At 60.8% G+C, this 18,605-nt stretch overlaps 1 protein-coding gene across 1 annotated transcript; it reads right to left on the minus strand.

Moving 5' to 3' along the window:
- Positions 1-8,204: 8,204 nt before the first annotated feature.
- RNF166 (ring finger protein 166) lies at positions 8,205-18,587 on the minus strand. The gene is made up of 6 exons (XM_050773765.1): positions 18,337-18,587; positions 13,349-13,505; positions 11,361-11,473; positions 10,712-10,826; positions 10,196-10,303; positions 8,205-9,319 (listed from the first exon to the last, which is right to left on the minus strand). Exons 1-6 carry the CDS (start codon positions 18,489-18,491, stop codon positions 9,254-9,256), a joined length of 714 nt encoding a protein of 237 aa, XP_050629722.1. The 5' UTR covers positions 18,492-18,587; the 3' UTR covers positions 8,205-9,253.
- Positions 18,588-18,605: the final 18 nt, after the last annotated feature.

Below are 18,605 nucleotides of genomic sequence, written 5' to 3' on the forward strand. Positions count from 1 at the left end.
AGAAGGCCCCACAGAGGGAAACATCAGTGTCCCCTTCACACATGTGCAGCCTCGGGGTGGGGGTTGGGTGAGGGCGGCCGTCTCCATCCCTTCTGTGTCCGCCGTTCCTCAGTGCTGGCAGCTTGGCTCTGGGGGTTAAACTTACACGCCCCTGCGGTGGGAAACCCACGGCCCACGGCCTGCTAGAGCCGCCCCCTGAACTGCAGCAGGTGATCCAGGTCCTCGCCCCCTTCCCTGGACATCTAGGACATTGGAATGATGACTTGTGCTGGGTCCAGCAGCCTGGCCCCTCCCATCTGCCTCCATCAGACACCCAGGAGCGGTTTTCCAGTGGGGAACCCACCCCAGGAACTGCTGGTCAGGGCAGAAATGGTTACAGTTCCATTTATATTGACATTTTCATCCTTCCTATGCGTATGTCTTCCTGCTTTTCTGGTTTTACAGTGAATGTAACCACAGTGCCTGGAGATGTGCACACAGGTATCCATCCAGGTAGACATCTCTGTCACCATTGACTGTTATTCTGAGATGGAGTCTCACTCCAACCTCCGCCTCCCAGGTTCAAGCGATTCTCCTGCCTCAGCCTCCCAAGTAGCTGGGATTATAGGTGTGCACCACCACGCCTGGCTAATTTTTGTATTTTTAGGAGAGACGGGGTTTCACCAGGTTGGTCGGGCTGGTCTTGAACTCCTGATCTCAAGTGATCTGCCCACCTCGGCCTCCCAAAGTGCTGGGATGACAGGCGGGAGCCACTGCTTGTTTTTTACTGATAGGGCTTTATGACCCAAACCTTGGAAACCCTGACTCCGAGTTAGAACATGGTCCTTGAGAGCTAGACCAGGAGGGGCTCAGCCCTTGCTACCTGCACAATGCCCGCCTGGGGTCAGGTGCATGCTGGGGGTTTAGCAGGGCTTGTTGAACTGGATGGAAGAGAAGCAGGAGCTTGCAGACAGCGTGGCCTTTTTACAGGCCCTGCCCATGCTCTGGGGGCACATAGGCCCTGTCTGTCTCGAGTAGAGACACTCAGGTGAAGAACCAGGCCCCCAAAGGACAGCCTGGCAGCTGGGCCTTGGTTGTCCTCAGACTCAGAGAGACGGCCCCTCCTGTAGGAGCAGAGGCAGTTCCTCGAGGCAGACATCCTGACTCGGGACAATCCCATGCGGCCCAAGGTCATGGGCCCATGGAAACGTGAACCCAATGCTTGAAATCTCAACGTCCAGCCAGACTAGGCGCCACTGTGTGCTTGGTCACCCTCTGTGAAGGGGAACTCACTACTGTTTATGGCTGCTCACACCACCGTCTGAGAAGGGAAGGTGGTTCTTTTTTTTTTTTTTTTTTTTGAGACAGAGTCTCACTCTGTTGCCCAGGCTGGAGTGCAGTGGTGCGATCTTGGTTCACTGCAACCTCCACCTCCTGGGTTCAAACGATTTTCCTGCCACAGCCTCCCAAGCAGCTGGGATTACAGGCATGTGCCAACACGCCTGGCTAATTTTTGTATTTTTAATAGAGATGCGGTTTCACCATGTTGACCAGGCTGGTCTCCAACTCCTGACTTCAGGTGATCCACCCGCCTCAGCCTCCCGAAGTGCTGGGATTACATAAGCCACCGCACCCGGCCAGGAAGGGTGATTCTTAAGCTGGGGTTCAATGGACACATCCTGTGTGATATGGGGGTCCTGAGAGGCAGACATGGTTGTTTTCAGAGCCCCCAGTGAAACTGCCTTTCGGTGCCAGTGCCAGGTGGCTGGCAGGCAGCCCTGTGCTCTTGGGAGATGAAGGGGATGGACGTGGTATTTGCCGTGTGCCTTTCCCGGGATGTGTCTTTTGCCTGGCACATGGCCTGATGCCTAGTTGTCTGACCTGCAACCAGGAGTCCCTCCAGGAAACTTGCTTACACTGGCAGACGTCCCATGGCTCCTGTCTGATTCACGTCCAGGTTATGCCTGCCTGACCATCGCTCTGGTGCTGGGGCCTGTCCTGTGTCCCCTGCATCCCCGAGAAAACCCAGCCTGGGCAGCCCCTGGTTCTTCCTTGTGGAAGGTGCAAATTCAGTCCCCACCACAATAGGAAACACATTCAAAGACTTACTACTCACAGATCCTGGGCAGGGAGGGCGCTGGGAGTGGGGAGGGCCATCCTCCACCCCCAGATCCCATGAGGCAGAAGTGAAGGGTCCGGCAGAAAGAAGAGAGAGCGTGTGGCAACCAGCCGTACGCACAGGGAATGGGGAGTGGTCAGTGCAGTTCACGGTCAAATGCCAGAATGGTCTGATTAGAGGAAGTGCAGGGAGCACGGGGAGCCCAGGCTCCTGGGTGGGAGAGACACCCCTAAATGCCCATCTCTGGCCACTGGCATGGACGGTTGAGCGTGGTGTCCTCCTGGTGCCCAGGCTGCAGGCTTGGCCGTGCTGCCTGTTAGAACAGTCCCTACCTACACCACCTATAAGACACATGACACTATACAAAGCCTCGGCACAGGCCGGGGAGTGACACAGGCCGGGGGTGACCGGTGCCGAGGGGCCCTTGGGCGTGGGGCAGATGAGGTGAGAATTGAGCCATCAAGCAGCGAGGCAGCGTGCATGTGAGTCTGCAGGCCGCGGCCGTGTTCATGCGTGTGTCTGTGGGCGTATGTGTGTGGGAAGTCGCAGTAGCTGCTCTGAGGTGACATGGAGGCTGGGCATCAGCGGGTAAGTCCCAGGCACCAGGAGAAGGATCTGTGGGGTCCCCAGCATGGTCCTGCAGAGTTGGATACCTGAGCTCGGTTCCAGCTCAGCCGCCTGCTCTCTGCCAGGGTCCTGTGAGCTTCCCACCTGCCGTGTGAGGGAGCTGACACCTTACTGGCGGCAGGCGGTGGGGAGGCTGTGGGGCCACACTCTGCGGCTGAGGGAAGGAGGAACTCAGCCCGCTGAGTGTGTTCTCTCATCGAGCCACAAAGGGAACAATGCCTGCCGGGCAAGGGGCTGGGGCCGCATCACGCCTGGGACCCGGATGAGCACTGTCCAGGGCTCCTGTGAACAGGGGTGGGCCTGGGGCAGGGGCACCTGGGTGGGAGACATGGGAGAGGCGGCCCCTGGGGGAGAGGGACTTAGCATCCCTTCCAGATGCAGGCCAGCAGCGGGTTCCACAACGTGAAGTGCTTTCTCTGTGGCCTGCACCCTGGGTTACCACATCAGCAGGGTCCTTGGAGCCCCAGTGCCTCCAGAAACACCAGGGACAGTATCGACAGTGCACTGACGGATGGCACCATGGACTGAACTTTGCCCCCTAAAAGATGATGGGGTCCCCCCACCTCTGGGCATGGGGCCTTATTGAAAATAGTCTTCACAGGTGCCATCAAGTCAAGGTCAGGTCATTAGGGTGGACCCTAATCCAAGGACTGGTGCGGGGGGGAGGGTGACGTGCGGGTGCAGAGGAGTTGTGTGTTGACCACAGGAGAGATGCCCCTGCCAGCCAAGAAGCACCAGGCCGCTGCGGCCACCCCTGGTCCCCGCCCCCGCCCCACGGCACAGCCCGTCCACACCTAGGTGCTGGATTTCCTCCTGAGCTGGAGACACTCAGACTCCTGTTGTGTTCGGCGCCCCAGGTTGTGACCCCTTGATGCAGCAGCCCAGGAGACCCATAGTCCGGACCGGGACGAGGCCTCAGGCCCTGGCTCACCCCTGATTTGAGGGACTTGTGGGAACAGGCCACTGCTGTCCGTGCCGACCACACCCCAGTCCCTGCATACCCACAGCAGGTACACTGAGGGTTCCGAGAAAAGCACTGCGTGGGTGCCACTCCCATTTTCCGGGGCTGGCGCCACAGCCGCTCCTCTCCAGAGGCTCTGGGAAGCTCACATGGCGGACTCTGCGGGGGTCGCACTGGCTCAAGGTTCAGCCTGCCACCCTCTGCTGGAAGAGCCCAAACCGTGGCCAAGACCAGGACTGCATGTCAGAGGGGCCGGTCAGCTTCCAGCCAGGCTTCTACCCGCTGAGGCCTGGGCTCTGAGTGGGTGCCATGTGGAGGCTCCCCTTGCCCTGCAAAAATGTATCTCCGGTTGGGTGCAGTGGCTCACGCCTGTAATCCCAGCACTTTGGGAGGCCGAGCCAGGTGGATCACTTGAGGTCAGGAGTTCAAGACCAGCCTGGCCAACGTGGTGGAACCCCTTCTCTACTCAAGATACAAAAATTAGCCAGGCGTGATGGCGCGTGCCTGTAATCCCAGCTACTCGAGAGGCTGAGGCAGGGGAATTGCTTGAACCTGGGAGACTCCTTCTCAAAAGTATCTCAGGCCGGGCGCGGTGGCTCAAGCCTGTAATCCCAGCACTTAGGGAGGCCGAGACGGGCAGATCACGAGGTCAGGAGATCAAGACCATCCTGGCTAACACGGTGAAACCCCGTCTCTACTAAAAAAATACAAAAAACTAGCCGGGCGAGGTGGCAGGCGCCTGTAGTCCCAGCTACTCGGGAGGCTGAGGCAGGAGAATGGCCGTAAACTCGGGCGGCGGAGCTTGCAGTGAGCTGAGATCCGGCCACTGCACTCCAGCTTGGGCGACAGAGCGAGACTCCGTCTCAAAAAAAAAAAAAAAAAAAAAAGTATCTCTACTTCTGCCCAGAGCCCACTGTTAGAGATGCATTCCTTAGGCTATTTTTGTTAAAGTGCCTTTGACTTTGTGATGCCTTGCTGAGTGAATTTAGGCCTCTTTTTCCTAGAGTGAGTTGAGAGAGCAGAGAATCCTGGGGATGTGGTTATAGGAGGGGCGGCAGAGGCAGCAATACCGGAGACAGCGTTTTCAGGCCACCCCTCGACGGGGCCGGGTCCTCCCAGGTGTTTTGGATTGGAGGAGGCTGCCTGTAGCTGAGGGCGTCCTCCCTCCCCACCTTCTTCCTCCCTGCATCACATCCTAGGCAGAGGGTTAGGGGTCTCCCATGGAGGCCTCTGGGTTTTCTAGATGGGCTGCCAAGTAGGTTCCCCGGGCTGGGCCACACAGTGGAATATCAGCCCTGTTTGCCTCTTGTTAGCAGGGGATTTGGGGCAGGTTTTCTGAATATCTCTTTTCATCTATGAAACAGGAGCTGAGGCTTCTGCCTCCTTCCCGAGGGCCTCAGGAGCCTAAAACCAGGTGGCCCCAATTTAGAGGAATCCTAAGGCACCACCCAGATGCACCCAGAGGATCCTGGGAGGGTGAGGCTGCTGCGGTAGGTGTGCGGGTCCCGGGGTAGAGCAGTGCAGCTGGGAGACCCTTATTGGAGGCAGCCCCCCGCCCCCCTGCGCACACCTGCAGTTCTGGAAAGGCCTGGGCTGAGTCTTGCGAACCACACCCTGCTGCCGCCGTCTCCGAGTGCCCAAAATGCTCTTTGTGGCTCCTGAGACCCAGGTATAAGAATTACTGGCAGTTTCTTGGGGGCCCAGCCTGGGGCTGGGGGATCGCCGTTCCCACCTGACCCCTTTCTAATGGAGAAGTTCCCTGGTCCCTGGGACCTGGAGGCGCTTTCTGGGGAGCAGGGTTCATGCTCCCCACGCTGTTACATAACGTGAAACCGAGGGCGTGCTGCTGCAAGTCTGCGACGGGCCTGGACCCCGCAGGGCAGGAGCCCCAGCTCCTCCAGGGTGAGCCCCATCTGGCTTTGTGCCTTGCCGCCAGGCCCTGGTATACTCCAGGGTGGGAGGGAGACCCAGGCTTCCAGGACTCTGCCTAAGAGCAGTGGGTCCACATCCGAGCCGCCACGGCCCATGTGGTCGGAGCGGGCGGCCCTCTGGCTCCAGCTCCGTGCAGGCCCCCAACCCCCGACGTGAGGGGCTTTGGCCCACTTTCCTCATGTGGCTGTAGGGGGGGTCCCGGCCTCCCCACTGTCACTGGGACAGTCCCCACGGTATCGGGGTGCAGACATTTGGCTCTACCCAGGGCTTTGTTAACAAGAACAATGGAGCAGGGGTCTTGCTCCGCGCCTGAGGCCTCCTCCCGCCATGGCAGGGCCTGCTGAGCTCCAACAGACCTGAGTTCCCCACTTTGCTGGGGTTCATTCTGAAGTCCTCCCCTGGGCAGACCCTCCCAGACACCAGGTCACCAGAGAGGCGGCCAGGCCCATGAGGAAAGCTGAGGCCGCACCTTCACCCAGACGCTGGCCTGTGGCTCTCAGCTCTCCTGTGGCCTCCATGAGGGGACCTGGAGGGGACAGGCCTGCTCCCTCCAGAATCGTGTGCAGGGACAGGGCGTCCTGAGGAGGGGGTCCTGGGCTTCCTCTGACAGCCCCCTGGGAGCGGCAGCAGTGGGAGGCCTTGGTTCAACCGGGAGGGGACAGGGTTCCGCTTCCTCGGCATTCGGAAGTAGCCCAGTGCTTGGGAGTGGGTGCTCGGCGGGGCTGAGAGTTCGGAGGTGGCCCAGTGTTTGAGACTGGAGCAGGCCAAAGGTGACGGGGATGGCTCCTTGTCCGGGCTCCACTCCGTCCCCTCACTCTGGGCACTGCTGGCTTGTAGGAGGCTTGTGGCTGCGGTTCAGGGAGGGAGGGAGGGAGGGCAGTCGCATCGTCTGAGGCCAGCGGGACAAGCACACAGGGACAGGCTTTGGCCCCTTTCAGAGGCCACAGTCTGTTAAAACCGCTCCTATCCATAGCATGAGCCCCAGTGGGCCCCTGGGGAGTCTTTCTCCTGCCCACCCTGGGCCCAGTGCCTGCCCCGGCCTTGCTGAGTCCCCAGAGCAGTGGTCACAGTGCGGTGCCAAGAGGGGGCCTCAGAGCTGAGGGTGACACAGAGGAGGGGGCCTCAGACCGGCCCAAGTCGGGATTTGCCCCCTGAGGCACCTGCCATGGAATTGGAGGCCTGGGGCAGAGCAGAGCAAGGGAGGCCAGGCAGTTCCCAGCCCCAGCCCGTCCACGCCTCCCACAACATGCTGGCTCCTCTCCCTTCCCCGAGGCGGCAAGGAGCCGCTCAGTGATTTGAAGGTGCTTTGTCCTCCCCAGGTGAGGCGCAGAGACTCAGGCGTCACCTCCCCAAGGGCTGCTGTTGAGGCCACGGCCTGCCCAGACAGGGCCCAGAGCTGTCTCCAGGCTTCCTGGGGGCACCCAGGGTCATGCCCTCGTGACGGCTCCGTGTCACCCTCCGGTCAGATGTGGAGCAGGCTTGGACGTGGAGAGCTGCCCCCATCGCTGCTCCTGCTGGGAGGCGGGTGGGCTGCCCAAGGGGTGAGACAGGCTTGGCCAGTGGCCAGGTGGTGAACACATGGCCGGGACTGTCGGCCTCACGGGGCACCAGTCAGAGGCCCACATGGCTCCAGGGGACACTGTGTCTCAAGCCTCCTTCTGGAAGGCCACAGGGAAGGGCAGGCTGGCAGGTGGCTCTGCCGTTCCCTGGAGTTTGGTGCTGCCTGGTGAGGGCCTCCCAGACACAGGATCATGTCATCAGGGGTCGAAGAGTAGTAAGAAGGGGAGGTGGGGACTCCAGTGGCCCTTGGCGAGGGCAATCGGAAATCAGCCCTGCTCCCTAGGGGGTAAGCGTCTCCCCTTAAGTGACAACTGGTAGAGGCTCCTGTGTGTCCAGCCCAAGCCGTGGCCTTCAGGGTGAGGACAGCCACCTGCCCTGCAAGTAAACAATCCAGAACAGAGGCTGGAAACACTCCTTAACTGAGAGGGACAGGGAGAAGGCAGGAAACAGTGACTGGTCTATGATGGCCACAGCCGCCGTGGGGCTGGCAAGCAGGTGATCCTTGTTGGCCTGAGGCCCTGGGAGACTGGAGAACAGAGGATCCCATGGCCCCGACAGTGACCCCTCAGAGAGCTACAGGCAGTTGGCGTAACCCTCAGTATGCTCAGAAGCCAATCCAGGGGTCGCTGAGGTGGTGCACACCTGTGGTCCCAGTGACACAGGAGGTCAAGGCGAGCGGATCACTTGAGCCCAGGAGACAGAGGCTGTGGCGAGCCGCACCACTGCACTCCAGCCTGGGTGACAGAGTGTGACCCCACCTCTAAGAAAAAGAAGGTCAGCCTAGGAGTCCGAACCCCAGCAGCCCTGCGGGTGCAGGAACCGGGTGGTCCTCTCAGAGGGAGGAGGGCCAGTGCCCATGTCTAAATGGCTCTGTGGGACCCTCCATGGCTCGGGCCCCGGGCACACACGGGCTGCAGGCTGCACCCCCAGCATGAGCGGCCTGGGGAGGACACAGCCGACCTCCAACACAGACGCAGCTGGTGATTCCACACGTGGAGCATAAAACCCAGTCGAGGCTGCTGGAGATGCTCTGAGACATTTTATTTAAACTTTTTTTAAAAAAAGACAGCAATAATTAATGCCAAGAACAGAAAAGAGTGTTGACGTGTTGCTCAGCCTGCCAAGCGGGTCCCTGCCCAGGCCAAGCTCTGCCACCGCTGGGTGCCGTCCCCTCCCGCAGCGGGGCATAGTCGGCTTTGAAGGTGACAGGGGGCCAAGGCCCGGACTCTGGGTGGAGGAGGCCCCTGCTCTGCCGGCCCTGCCTCTGCTGGGAGCGGCCACAGCCTGTGGCCGGGATGCTGGGATTTCTTCCTAGTCATCAAAGAGAAACGCACAAACCTCAAGGACCCAGACACACAGTGGGTGGCCCCGGGCAGACGCCACGGCTCGCCTGAGCTCTGGCAGCTGCCCCACTGCTCCTTCCCTCCTTGCCCCAATCCCCCAATGCTTGTTTTGATTGTTTTTTTAAAAAATATAATTTTGTAAATATTCCATAAAAATACTATTATTCCTAGTCAAACACAGATATTGCAATATGAAGAGTAACTGCTCTGTCTTTGTTCTATAAAACGTGAAAAGATTATCACACTGGATAATATAGAAAAGATGCCAGGATTCCTAAGTATCACAAAAGCCAGTACCAAATGCACAAGGTGGAAGCGGGTCGGGCTGGGCAGGGCGGCAGCCTGGGCTCCTCCGGCTCGACTGCAGAGCATGGCTCGCGCACCGCCGGTCCCTTCTTCCCACGAGAGGGCATCATGGCTTTGAAGACACAGCGGCGGCTCCAGGTCCCAGTGGCCAGCCCTGCCCAAGGAGGCCGCCTGCTCGGCCAGAAGCACCGAAGAACCCAGCGACGCCGGTGGGACCAGGCGGCCCTGCTCTGGCAGGCTCAGCAGCTGGTCCGTCTTCAGGCCCAGAGGCTTGGCCCCGGCTCCCCTCCTGCGCAGGTGCAGGTTCCTCCTGGTCCGGTGGGGCGTGCTCCCGAGCAGGTGCCAGGTACGACACAGGAGCCCAGGCCTGTCCCTCAAGCGGGGACATCCCTGACCCCAGATGCAGGCGGGTGGCTGCGCTTCCCTTCAGTTCTCTGAGAGAGACAGGGCCAGGGCGGCCTGGAAGGCGGCCTCCTCATCAATGCTGTAGTCCTGGAAACAGGAAGGAGAGACGCACCGGGCTTGAGGGAGACAGGCAGGAGAGGTCCCCTCTGCCCATTACCCACACAGGCGTGTCCACCCCTCCTGCCTCCCTCCAGCAGGACACAGGAAGGACCCAGCTCTGTTGTTCCCACCGGCACGGGGCCTGCACAGTCCTCCTGGGGGGTGAGAAGGTGCTGACTAGAAGGCGTGACCATCACCCGCTGGGTAGGCGGGCACTCGGACGGCTGCTGGTTCAGCTCGGACTCTAAGCCCTGGGGTTTCCGAGGTGAGCAGGCCGGCCAGGGCTCCCTGACCTCTAACAATTTCCATTCTCAGGCAGGTGGAGCGTGGGTCCTGGACAGCTGGCAGGGGGAGTGACAGCCATCGCCAGGACTGTTAGCCAGGGCCAGGAATGAACAGGGTTGGGCAGGGTAGGGGCCGCACCAGGAGTAAAGAGTTTGTGCGAGTGTCTGCAGGCCTGGGGGCCAGGTGCGTGCCTGACCCGCGGCGAGTAGGAAAAGGAGACAGGGCTGGAGTGTTCAATGTTGATGGAAGTCCTTCCACTTCTCTCCAGAAAGCTTCCAGAAGGAAGCCTGGCTCACCCTCGCGGGGTTCTGTGGGGTGGACAGGCAGGGACCTGCCCTGTGTGGTCCACATCCCTGAGAGGCCTGGGCACCCTCTAGTGGCCACTCGAACTCAGCTGCCATCACTCCCCATCTGCAGGCAGCCCCCACAAAACCCGGGGAATGTGGTCACCTGAAACGAGGCTTCTGTTTCTGGCTTCCTCTGAACCCTGCGGACCCTGAGGCTGGCGAGGGGCCTGAGCAGGAGGAGGGTGAATGAGGGAGGAGGAGGTGGGGGAGGACAGTGCGGCGGGACACCTACCACAAAGGTGTCATAGGAGAACTTGTGTCGGTGAAGCAGGTGCTGCAGGAAGTTGGCGCTCTTGTAGCTGGGGTCCCCCCAGGGCATTGCTGAGCAGATGGGGCACACCTGGAACAGGCACTGGGGTCAAGCCGAGCTGGACCGGGGAGAGGCACGGTGGCCGCAGTGGGACTGGGGGCCCTCCCCTGAGCCCTGCCAGTGCTGCCTCAGCCTGGGAAGGCACCCCAGACCTGGAGGCATGTGCCCGGGTGACAACTGAGTTATTCAGTGTGCGTCACCCTGAAGGACTTATGGACACTCCCTGGTTTCCAGCAGGTGCTGCTGGGGCAGCCAAGTCCCCACCCTGGGTCCCAGGAGGCTTTGTGGCCTGGGCACCCCCGGACTCGCTGGGAGCAGGCTCCTGGGCCTGGCACTGTCCCCCACAGGCCTCCCCTCGCGCAAGCGTCTCTCGAGGCAGGCACCATCCCCCACAGGCCTCCCCTCGTGCAAGCGTCTCTCGGGGCGGGCGCCGCTCACCACGCGGTTGGGGTCGCTGCGGTGGCTTTCCACACAGTGCTTCACCAGCTCCTGCTGGTCCAGGTTGCGGGCGCCGCAGTACGGGCAGGCGAAGGTGGACCTGTTGGGGATGTTGCTGGCAGGGCAGGGGTAGAGTGAGTGGCACGGCTAGGGGTCTAGGGGCCCTGCCTCCCCGCTTCTCTCAAACACAGGTGTGGCCCCAGGCCTGCCCTCTGTAGGCTGCAGGAGCGTGGCAATGGCTGGGTGCCCCCTGTGCCTCTGCACACCGTGGCCTCCTGAGGACACACCCAGGACCCTCGTCCACCCCACACAACCAGGCCAGCCAAACGGCAGAGATGCTGCTGGTGCTGCCCTGGGAGGAACCATCTCTCGGCCCATCCACCTGCTGGGAGGTGATCTGTGGGCCTGGCCTGTGCCCTCCTCTTGCTCCCCACACCTTAGGTGTCCCTACCTCAGGGGGCCTGGTGGGTATGCCAGGGAGGGCAGCACAGGTGCCTTCCTGCAGGGTGGCAAAGGGGGTCCACTTCCCCAGAGTAGACCCGGCCCCGGGTGACTCCCTAAGCCTCTCTGGGATGGGGCGCTGCACTTGCTCCCAGAACGAGGAAACCGCTGAGGATGGTTCCTCTCCCCTGTACTGCAGGGCGCCTACCTGGGGATAGGCTGGGATGTGGGCACCACGGGGACGAACTTGGGGCAGTTGGCCATCTGCTCCTGGACCTTTAGGCAGGACGAAATGTGGACTCTCATCTTTGCCAGGGTCACCTAGGAGACAGGGCAGGGAGGGCAAGGCGGTCCTGAGAATCTGGAAGGGCCGTCCTGGGGAGGCTGAGACCTCAGGTGTCCAGGACCAGAGAACTGTAAGCAAGTGTCTGTGTCGCCAGCAGCAGAGGGATCCGGTCCCTTCTGCTGCTAAAACAATCACAGGCAATGGGCAGCCACCACTCCATGGCCAAAAGCAAATCACTGCAGGATGATCTGGCTGAGGGCAGAAACCTGGCTGGAGAACGGTGGTGGGAAACAGGCAAGGAGACCTCTGGCGCCTACGGGAGTTCAAATACTTGCTCCAGAAAAAGGAAGAGGCCAGGTGGAGGCCACTCAGAAATGCCCCAGGCTGGGGACAGATGCTCCGTGGGACTGAGGGGCAAGCCGGGGATGCTTCCATGGGGGCAGGGCGCCATCCTCCACCCACAGCGCACTCACTGTCCAGGGCAATAGGTCACAAGACCGCAGGTGCCTGAGATCCTCCTGGACACAAGCCTAGCACCCAGCTCTGCCCAGGGCTGCTGGACTCCAAGGGACGCGCCACATCCCAGCAAGGTGCTGGGAGACAGTCACATCTGAAGACAGATTAGAGAACCGTGCCGCTGTGGTGTGGGGGAGGCCGCTCTGCATGTGACCCATTCTGATCCTTTCTGTCTGCCCAGGAGAGAGGAACTCTGAGCATGGGAGAGACGGGAGCTGCCCAAGCACCCGAGGCCACAGCCTGCTCAGCGGCACCACTCTGGAGTCCAGGGCAGCCCCTGGACATCTGGACCTTTGACCTCGAGGACAAACCACCGAGGGGCCAAGTACCAGTGTGAGTGCTTCATAGAACTTATTAACCTGAGATGTGGCAATGTCGGGAAATGCAAATGCAAAATCAATTTTAGCTGCTCAGTCCTATGGAAGCCACTGAAAGAAAGGGGCACTTGGCCGGGCGCGGTGGCTCAAGCCTGTAATCCCAGCACTTTGGGAGGCCGAGACGGGCGGATCACGAGGTCAGGAGTTCGAGACCATCCTGGCTAACACGGTGAAACCCCGTCTCTACTAAAAAAATACAAAAAACTAGCCGGGCGAGGTGGCGGGCGCCTGTAGTCCCGGCTACTCGGGAGGCTGAGGCCGGAGAATGGCGTAAAAACCCGGGAGGCGGAGCTTGCAGTGAGCTGAGATCCGGCCACTGCACTCCAGCCTGGGCGACACAGCGAGACTCCGTCTCAAAAAAAAAAAAAAAAAAAAAAAAAAAAAAAAAAAAAAAAAAAAAAAAGAAAGGGGCACTAGCTGGGCCCTCTCCACCCTGAAGTGGATGTGCCAGGGAGGGCCATGGGGTGTGGGCCAGGCTCCAGGACAGGATGGAGATGGGGGCCAACAAGGCCTATGACAAGCTGCAGGCCCTTAGGCTGCTCTGATGTGGGTGTGTCAGTGCCCATCAGCCCGGCTCTGGCACTCCTGGCAGCTGGAGGGTGCTCAGCCCTTAGATGTCCTTGACTCTGCCTATCGCCCTTGTGACCTTGCAGCCCCCAGCGCTGTCCCCAGTATCGGCTGGCAGGGGAAGGCTGCATTGGGAAGGTTTCAGCTCAGGTCCCTAGTCCCTACCCTGGCCACAACCCACATGGGTTCCCCTGGCCCGGGCTAGGCGGCTCTGACAGTGCTGCCCCCATCGGGCTGGCCCCCTCAGCTGTCACCACGGGGAAGTGAGAGATGAAAACGGGAGGGGAGGGGAGGGAGGCGCCGGGGCCGGCTTCCTGGTGCAGAAGCAGAGACTGTGATTACTCAACAGGAAAGAGAGATGGCCCCGGCCCCCGCCCTCTGTGGAACCCGTGGGCTGAGGCTGCCCATCGAGTGACCCCCGGCTCCAGGACGGCCCGAGCAGGCGGGTACCTTTTTGTTGCAGCCTCGACAGGGCGCTTTGTAGGACGAGAGCTGCTTCTCCACGTGGGTGGCCTTGTCCACCTTCTTGGGGTCGAAGGGCAGGCGGCAGAGTGGGCACAGTGGGGACGGCACCTGCAGGCAGGGCTGGAGGCACTCCCCGCAGAACCTGCAGGGCACAAGGGCCTGAGTGCCAGCCCGCCGCTGGGGTCTCCCGAACCGCACCGCAGGCCTCTCTCGGGGCCCTTCTTAGGACCCAGCATTTGTGCGGTCCACAGGGGCAGCTCCCCCTACTGCTATCGCCGTCTCTGGAAATGGTCACTCCTATGTCCAAGGCCCACCAGCTGGATGGGACCCATCTGCCTAAAGGGTGGCCCCGGTCCTTCCTGACAGTAGGGCCCTGTGGTTTTCTGGCTAGGGGCAGAGCCGTGGCTATGGCTGTCCCCACACGTGGGCCAGAGGAGCTCCCATAGGCAGGAGCCTCGCGCTTGGCCTACCAGGTTTACCCTCACATGGCAACAACTGGGTGGGCTGCAGGGCACAGGGACAGCCCGGGAACTCTGGAAACTCCCCCAGTTCCACCCTCTGGAGGATAAAACCTCAAACAATTGTGGGAAAGGAAACTGCCAGGCCCCAGGGGCTCTAGACGCATTGGACAGGGAAGGGCCAAAGCCAGCCAAGTGGCAGCACACCCTGAGGCTGGGTGGCAGTCACCAGGCTTGGGACAGCTTCGCAGGCAGGAGGGGGTCCTGCTCCACCTAGGTGGAGGCTCGGGTCCTGGGCACCGTTGGGGCACCTGAGGCTCCCATGGGCCCTGACTCTCGGCACTGCCCCTGGAGACACCACATCGTGAGGACAGACTGAGAGTCCCGCAGCCCCATGTGCACTCCAGGCTCCGGCAGCAGGGGCTTCCTTGGGCTCACACACCCTCCTGCTGGTATCTACAACAGCCTCCCACTCTGCAGATGCACACACCCCTTGGAGGGGAGCACCACCAGCCAGCGAGAGCATCACCAGCCAGCGGGAGCATCACCAGCCAGCGGGAGCACCACGAGCCAGCGGGAGCATCACGAGCCAGCGGGAGCACCAGGCGCGAAAGCCTCCAGCGCAGGCACAGAGAAGGAGCTTAATACCAGGGCAGCCATATCCGGCCTCGTGAGGAGCACTATGGGGACAGCTGAGCTGCGGCAAGGAGCTGGAACTGAGGCGGAGCCCCTCAGCCCCAGGAAGGCTGCAGGACAGGGGGCGTGCAGGGCTGGTGCAGGAGCCCCACTGGACAGAGGGGCTGTGGGCAGGCCCTGAGTTCACAAACGACTCAGTTGAATTCAGGGCCAGAGTCCTCTTTGCTGTCAAGAGATTTCCACATCCCTCTCAAGAAAAGGTCCTTCCTGCAAGGAGGAAGGCTGAGGACCTCAGGCAAAGGCGGCCAAGTGGGCATCTTAAGTCCCTCCTGCTGTCCCCCAGGCCCTCTTTCCCACTACTGGATTCGCACGGAGCCACCACCTAGCTGGCGGCTCCCACATTAAACTTTGTGTGAAAGAAAGTGGGACTCCGCTTGAGACCTGTCAGAAAGTGAACAAGCCTTTTCCTGCAAAGAGGTTGCTCACCTTACCCGAAGCCTCACCAGGCGCCCCGGCAGGTCTGCGGAGGAGACACCCACACCAGGCGCCCCAGCAGGTATTTCCAGGGTCATCCCTGGTACTGACCCCTGGATTCCACCAGGGGGTCCGCCTACTTCGCCTGATCACGGGAGGAAGGTGTTGGCAAGATGGACCACATGGGGAGGCCTCAGGGAGACCCCCATACTCAGGCAGGGAGAAGTGGAAACAGCCCAGGTGCCCGTCGGTAAACGCGTGAAGAGACAAAGTGTGGCATGCACACGCACGGAAAGGGCGTTCGGCTAGGAAGAGGCGCCACGCACTAGGAGGCCTGGAAAACAGTGCAGGGCAGACAGCAAGCACGGCCCACCCGTGTCGTAGGAGTCCACTCACACTCAACGTCCAGCAGAGACAAACCCAGTGACCAGAAAGCAGAGGAGTGGTTGGCAGGCGAGGGGGAGGGCCCTGGGTTTCTTTCTGGGGTGGAAAGAATCTTCTCGAATTGCGTTGATTGTTGCATAATTGCAAACACACTGGAAACGACTGGACGGTGCACCTCCCAAGTGAACCCCGAGCTGTCAGAGACCAGGGGAGTCTCGGCTGCACAGCACGGCCACGGGCTGAGGGGAAGGAAAGGGTCCCGGGCAGAGCTTGGGAAGACAGGAAAGGTGCCCAGAAGGTTGGCTGGGAGGAAGACAGCCTCGTCCTCCCCAGAAGGACTCAGGGAAGACACAAGAGGGAACCCAGGGCAGCTGGGCCCAAGGAGCAGGAGGCAGAACGAGGCACCCGCACGGTGGATGCACTATCAGCCTAGTTTCCAGTGACGGCCAGCCTGGTGTTCAGAGAGCCAGCAGCCGGGAGCAGTGCCCGCCTCCCCCACAGGAAGTTCCTGTCTGCACCCACCCAGGGGCTTGTGCTGAGCAGCTTCTCCGCTGAAGGAAGTGGCTGAGGGCGATGGGTGTGGGGGCGTCGACAGCCTTGCAAAGGGAGGGGCGATCACGCACTGGCCCTCCCAGCAGACACCCAGCTGCTGATGTGTCTCCTACACTGGCCACTGCACGAGCTGAAGAGCTAGGACGGCCCGTGCTTCAGGGATCTGCCTGGCTGGCAGGCCAGCACCCTCAGCAAGCCCCAGAGCTGTCTTGCACGGGTGGAGGCTGCTCTCACAGCCCTTCCAGACAGGTTCATGATCATGCGTGTCCTGGCCCACAGGCTTCTGGTTACAGAGATGGCTCACTGCTAGGACTGTCCCCTGAATGACAACAGCTCCTGCTGGGCCCCAGGGGGCCTCCTGCCCGAGGGCTAGAGCAGGGTGCATGCCCCCACACTGGGATACTCTTGCCATGAGAGATCTACCCTGGAGGAGGAAGCTGCTCTGGTTGGGCTTGCAGAGGGGACAGAACCAGACCAACAACAGACTTCCGAAGGGAACCCGAAGAGCCTTTAAACTTTCTGTGGTCATTTGCATGCATGCCTTAGCAACACCAACAAGAAACAGAAAGTTAGAAGCAGAGAGAGAACAGCCAGAAAACAAAAGCCAGTAGGAAAAGTCGGGGAGAAAAATCTTTGAAAGGCAAAGGCTGTGTGAAAAGCTCTTGCAGTGAGACTAGGAAGGTTATCAAATTCTACCAAGAGAAGCGTGGGGGAGGGGAGTTTGTAGGAAAGATGCTCCAAATTCCATGGAGTTCTGGATTCTGTGTTATGGAAACCACATTTTAGGAAAAGACGTATTTGCAAAGGGCAAATACCAGTTTGTGCAGGCTAGGAAAGTGGAGGTGCCGTGGGCAGCCACAGCAGGGTGAAGGTGTCGACACCCAAAGCCTACGGGAGGCTTTTCTAAAACGAGGCCTAAGTCAAGCCTCAGTGCTCAGTAACAGATGAGAAAGTGCAGAAGGCACCTTCAAACACCCGGTACTACCTGCTCCCAAGAAGGAAGTCCCACCAGGCGCGGTGGCTCACGCCTGTCATCCCAGCACTTTGGGAGGCTGAGGCGGGCAGGTCACCAGAGGTCAGGAGTTCGAGACCAGCCTGGCCAACATGGTGAAATCCCATGTCTACTAAAAATACAACAATTAGCCAGGCATGGTGGCGGGTGCCTGTAATCCCAGCTACTCAGGAGGCTGCGGCAGAAGGATCACTTGAACCCAGGAGGTGGAGGTTGTGGTGAGCCGAGATGGTGCCACTGCGCTCCAGCCTGGGTGATAAGGGCAAGACTCTCTCTCAAAAAAAAAAAAAAAAAAAAAAAAAACCCGTTCAGAGGCTGCCCCACCAAAATGTCACAGCTAAGTGAGATGGAGGAGCAGGGGCAGAGCCTTTAGCAGCCTCACAAGAGAAGTAGGTAGAGCTGTCCCAGCGTGGGCAGGCGCCTGTGCCGCCTGACACAGGTAATGAAGGCAGCTCTGCATCCTCACACTGGCCCAGCCACCTCCGTGGGTGACCAGCACACACCCACCTAGCAGTCCCAGCTCCCTCTGTACCAGGAGCCTCTGAAGTCAGCTGCCTTTGCTTGCAAAATGTTCAAGAGCCTCCTACCAGCCTGGGTGCACCCCCCTCCACTCCACCACCTCAGCAGCTTGGATGTCTGCGGGGAAGCCCTCCTGCTCTCTCTGTACCCTGCCACTGCTAATTGTGCTCAAGAGCTGTATTATTCAGCACTTAGGAGAGAGCAGACACTCTGATCTCGGCTTCCTCCCAACGGGGCTGGCAGTTCCAGAATACTTGAACACAGCTCTCCACCAGGAGAGCCACGTCCTCGAGTTTCTGTTCCTGAAACACCCTAGAGGAGCCGGCTGTGAGCCCTGGCGCAGCTGGAAACCCCAGCAAGGTGGTCAGGGTCTGCTCCTCTGTGGACCAGCCTGCCTGGCTACTCAGTGATCGGTGTGACCCAAGTTCTCCTTCAAACAAAACATAAGAACATCAGACTCCAAACAAGCCCCTCTAAACTTTAGGAAACTCCTTTCCTCTGTAGTCAAAACAGGCAGACAGCGGGTCCGAACAAGAGTTGATAGCAAAAGCCACGAGTCATTTATTTACAGCTGCCCATTCCAGCCCCACAAGCCCAAATCCACCACCACTAGCGGAGCGGTGGCACCTGCTGCCCTCTGAGTACCCGAGCGCCCGCCGCAGCCCCCGGGGACCCCAGGGTTGGGCAGGGCCGCAGGTCGCCCCGTGAACCGAAGCAGCAGTCGCACCGGCGCCTGCGGCTGGCGCGAAGGAGGTTGGGCGGAGGATGAATGCGCCCAGAAGGGCAGCGGCGGCGCCGCACAGGGGAACCCGGACCCCACGCGACCCGAGGCCCCGCGCGCCCAGTCCGGGGCTGCACCGGGACGGCCGCCGGCCTCGCGACCCCTCCCGCGGCGGGGCACGGCCCCCTCCCCGCGGCCCCCGGGCGGGCGCGCTCACGTGTGGCCGCAGCTGCCGATGGCCACGGGCCGGTGATAGACCTCCAGGCAGATGGGGCAGGTGTACTGCGCCTCCAGGCCGCTGTCGCCGCCCGCCGGCCCGGCCGGTGGCTGCCGCTGCTGAGCCGAGGCCACCAGGCTGCGGAACATCGCCATCCCGGGGCCAGGCCCGCGCCGCCCGCCTCCCGCTGTCCTGGCCCGGCCCGGCCCGCTCGTCACGGCCGTTACTGCGCCGCGCTGACGTCATCGGAGGGCGCCGCCCCCAGCCGC

This window comes from Macaca thibetana, chromosome 20, assembly GCF_024542745.1.
Source record: "Macaca thibetana thibetana isolate TM-01 chromosome 20, ASM2454274v1, whole genome shotgun sequence".
Taxonomy (NCBI): domain Eukaryota; kingdom Metazoa; phylum Chordata; class Mammalia; order Primates; family Cercopithecidae; genus Macaca; species Macaca thibetana.

What these genes read in the sequence shown, in the direction of transcription:
- RNF166 (XM_050773765.1), bottom strand. Translation starts at nt 18,491, where the DNA reads ATGGCGATGTTCCGCAGCCTGGTGGCCTCGGCTCAGCAGCGGCAGCCA. An exon ending in ACATCCCAGCCTATCCCCAG is followed by an intron (nt 10,827 to 11,360) that starts GTAGGCGCCCTG and finishes CTGCCCTGCCAG; the next exon opens with CAACATCCCCAACAGGTCCA. An exon ending in TCTCCTATGACACCTTTGTG is followed by an intron (nt 9,320 to 10,195) that starts GTAGGTGTCCCG and finishes TCCTGTTTCCAG; the next exon opens with GACTACAGCATTGATGAGGA.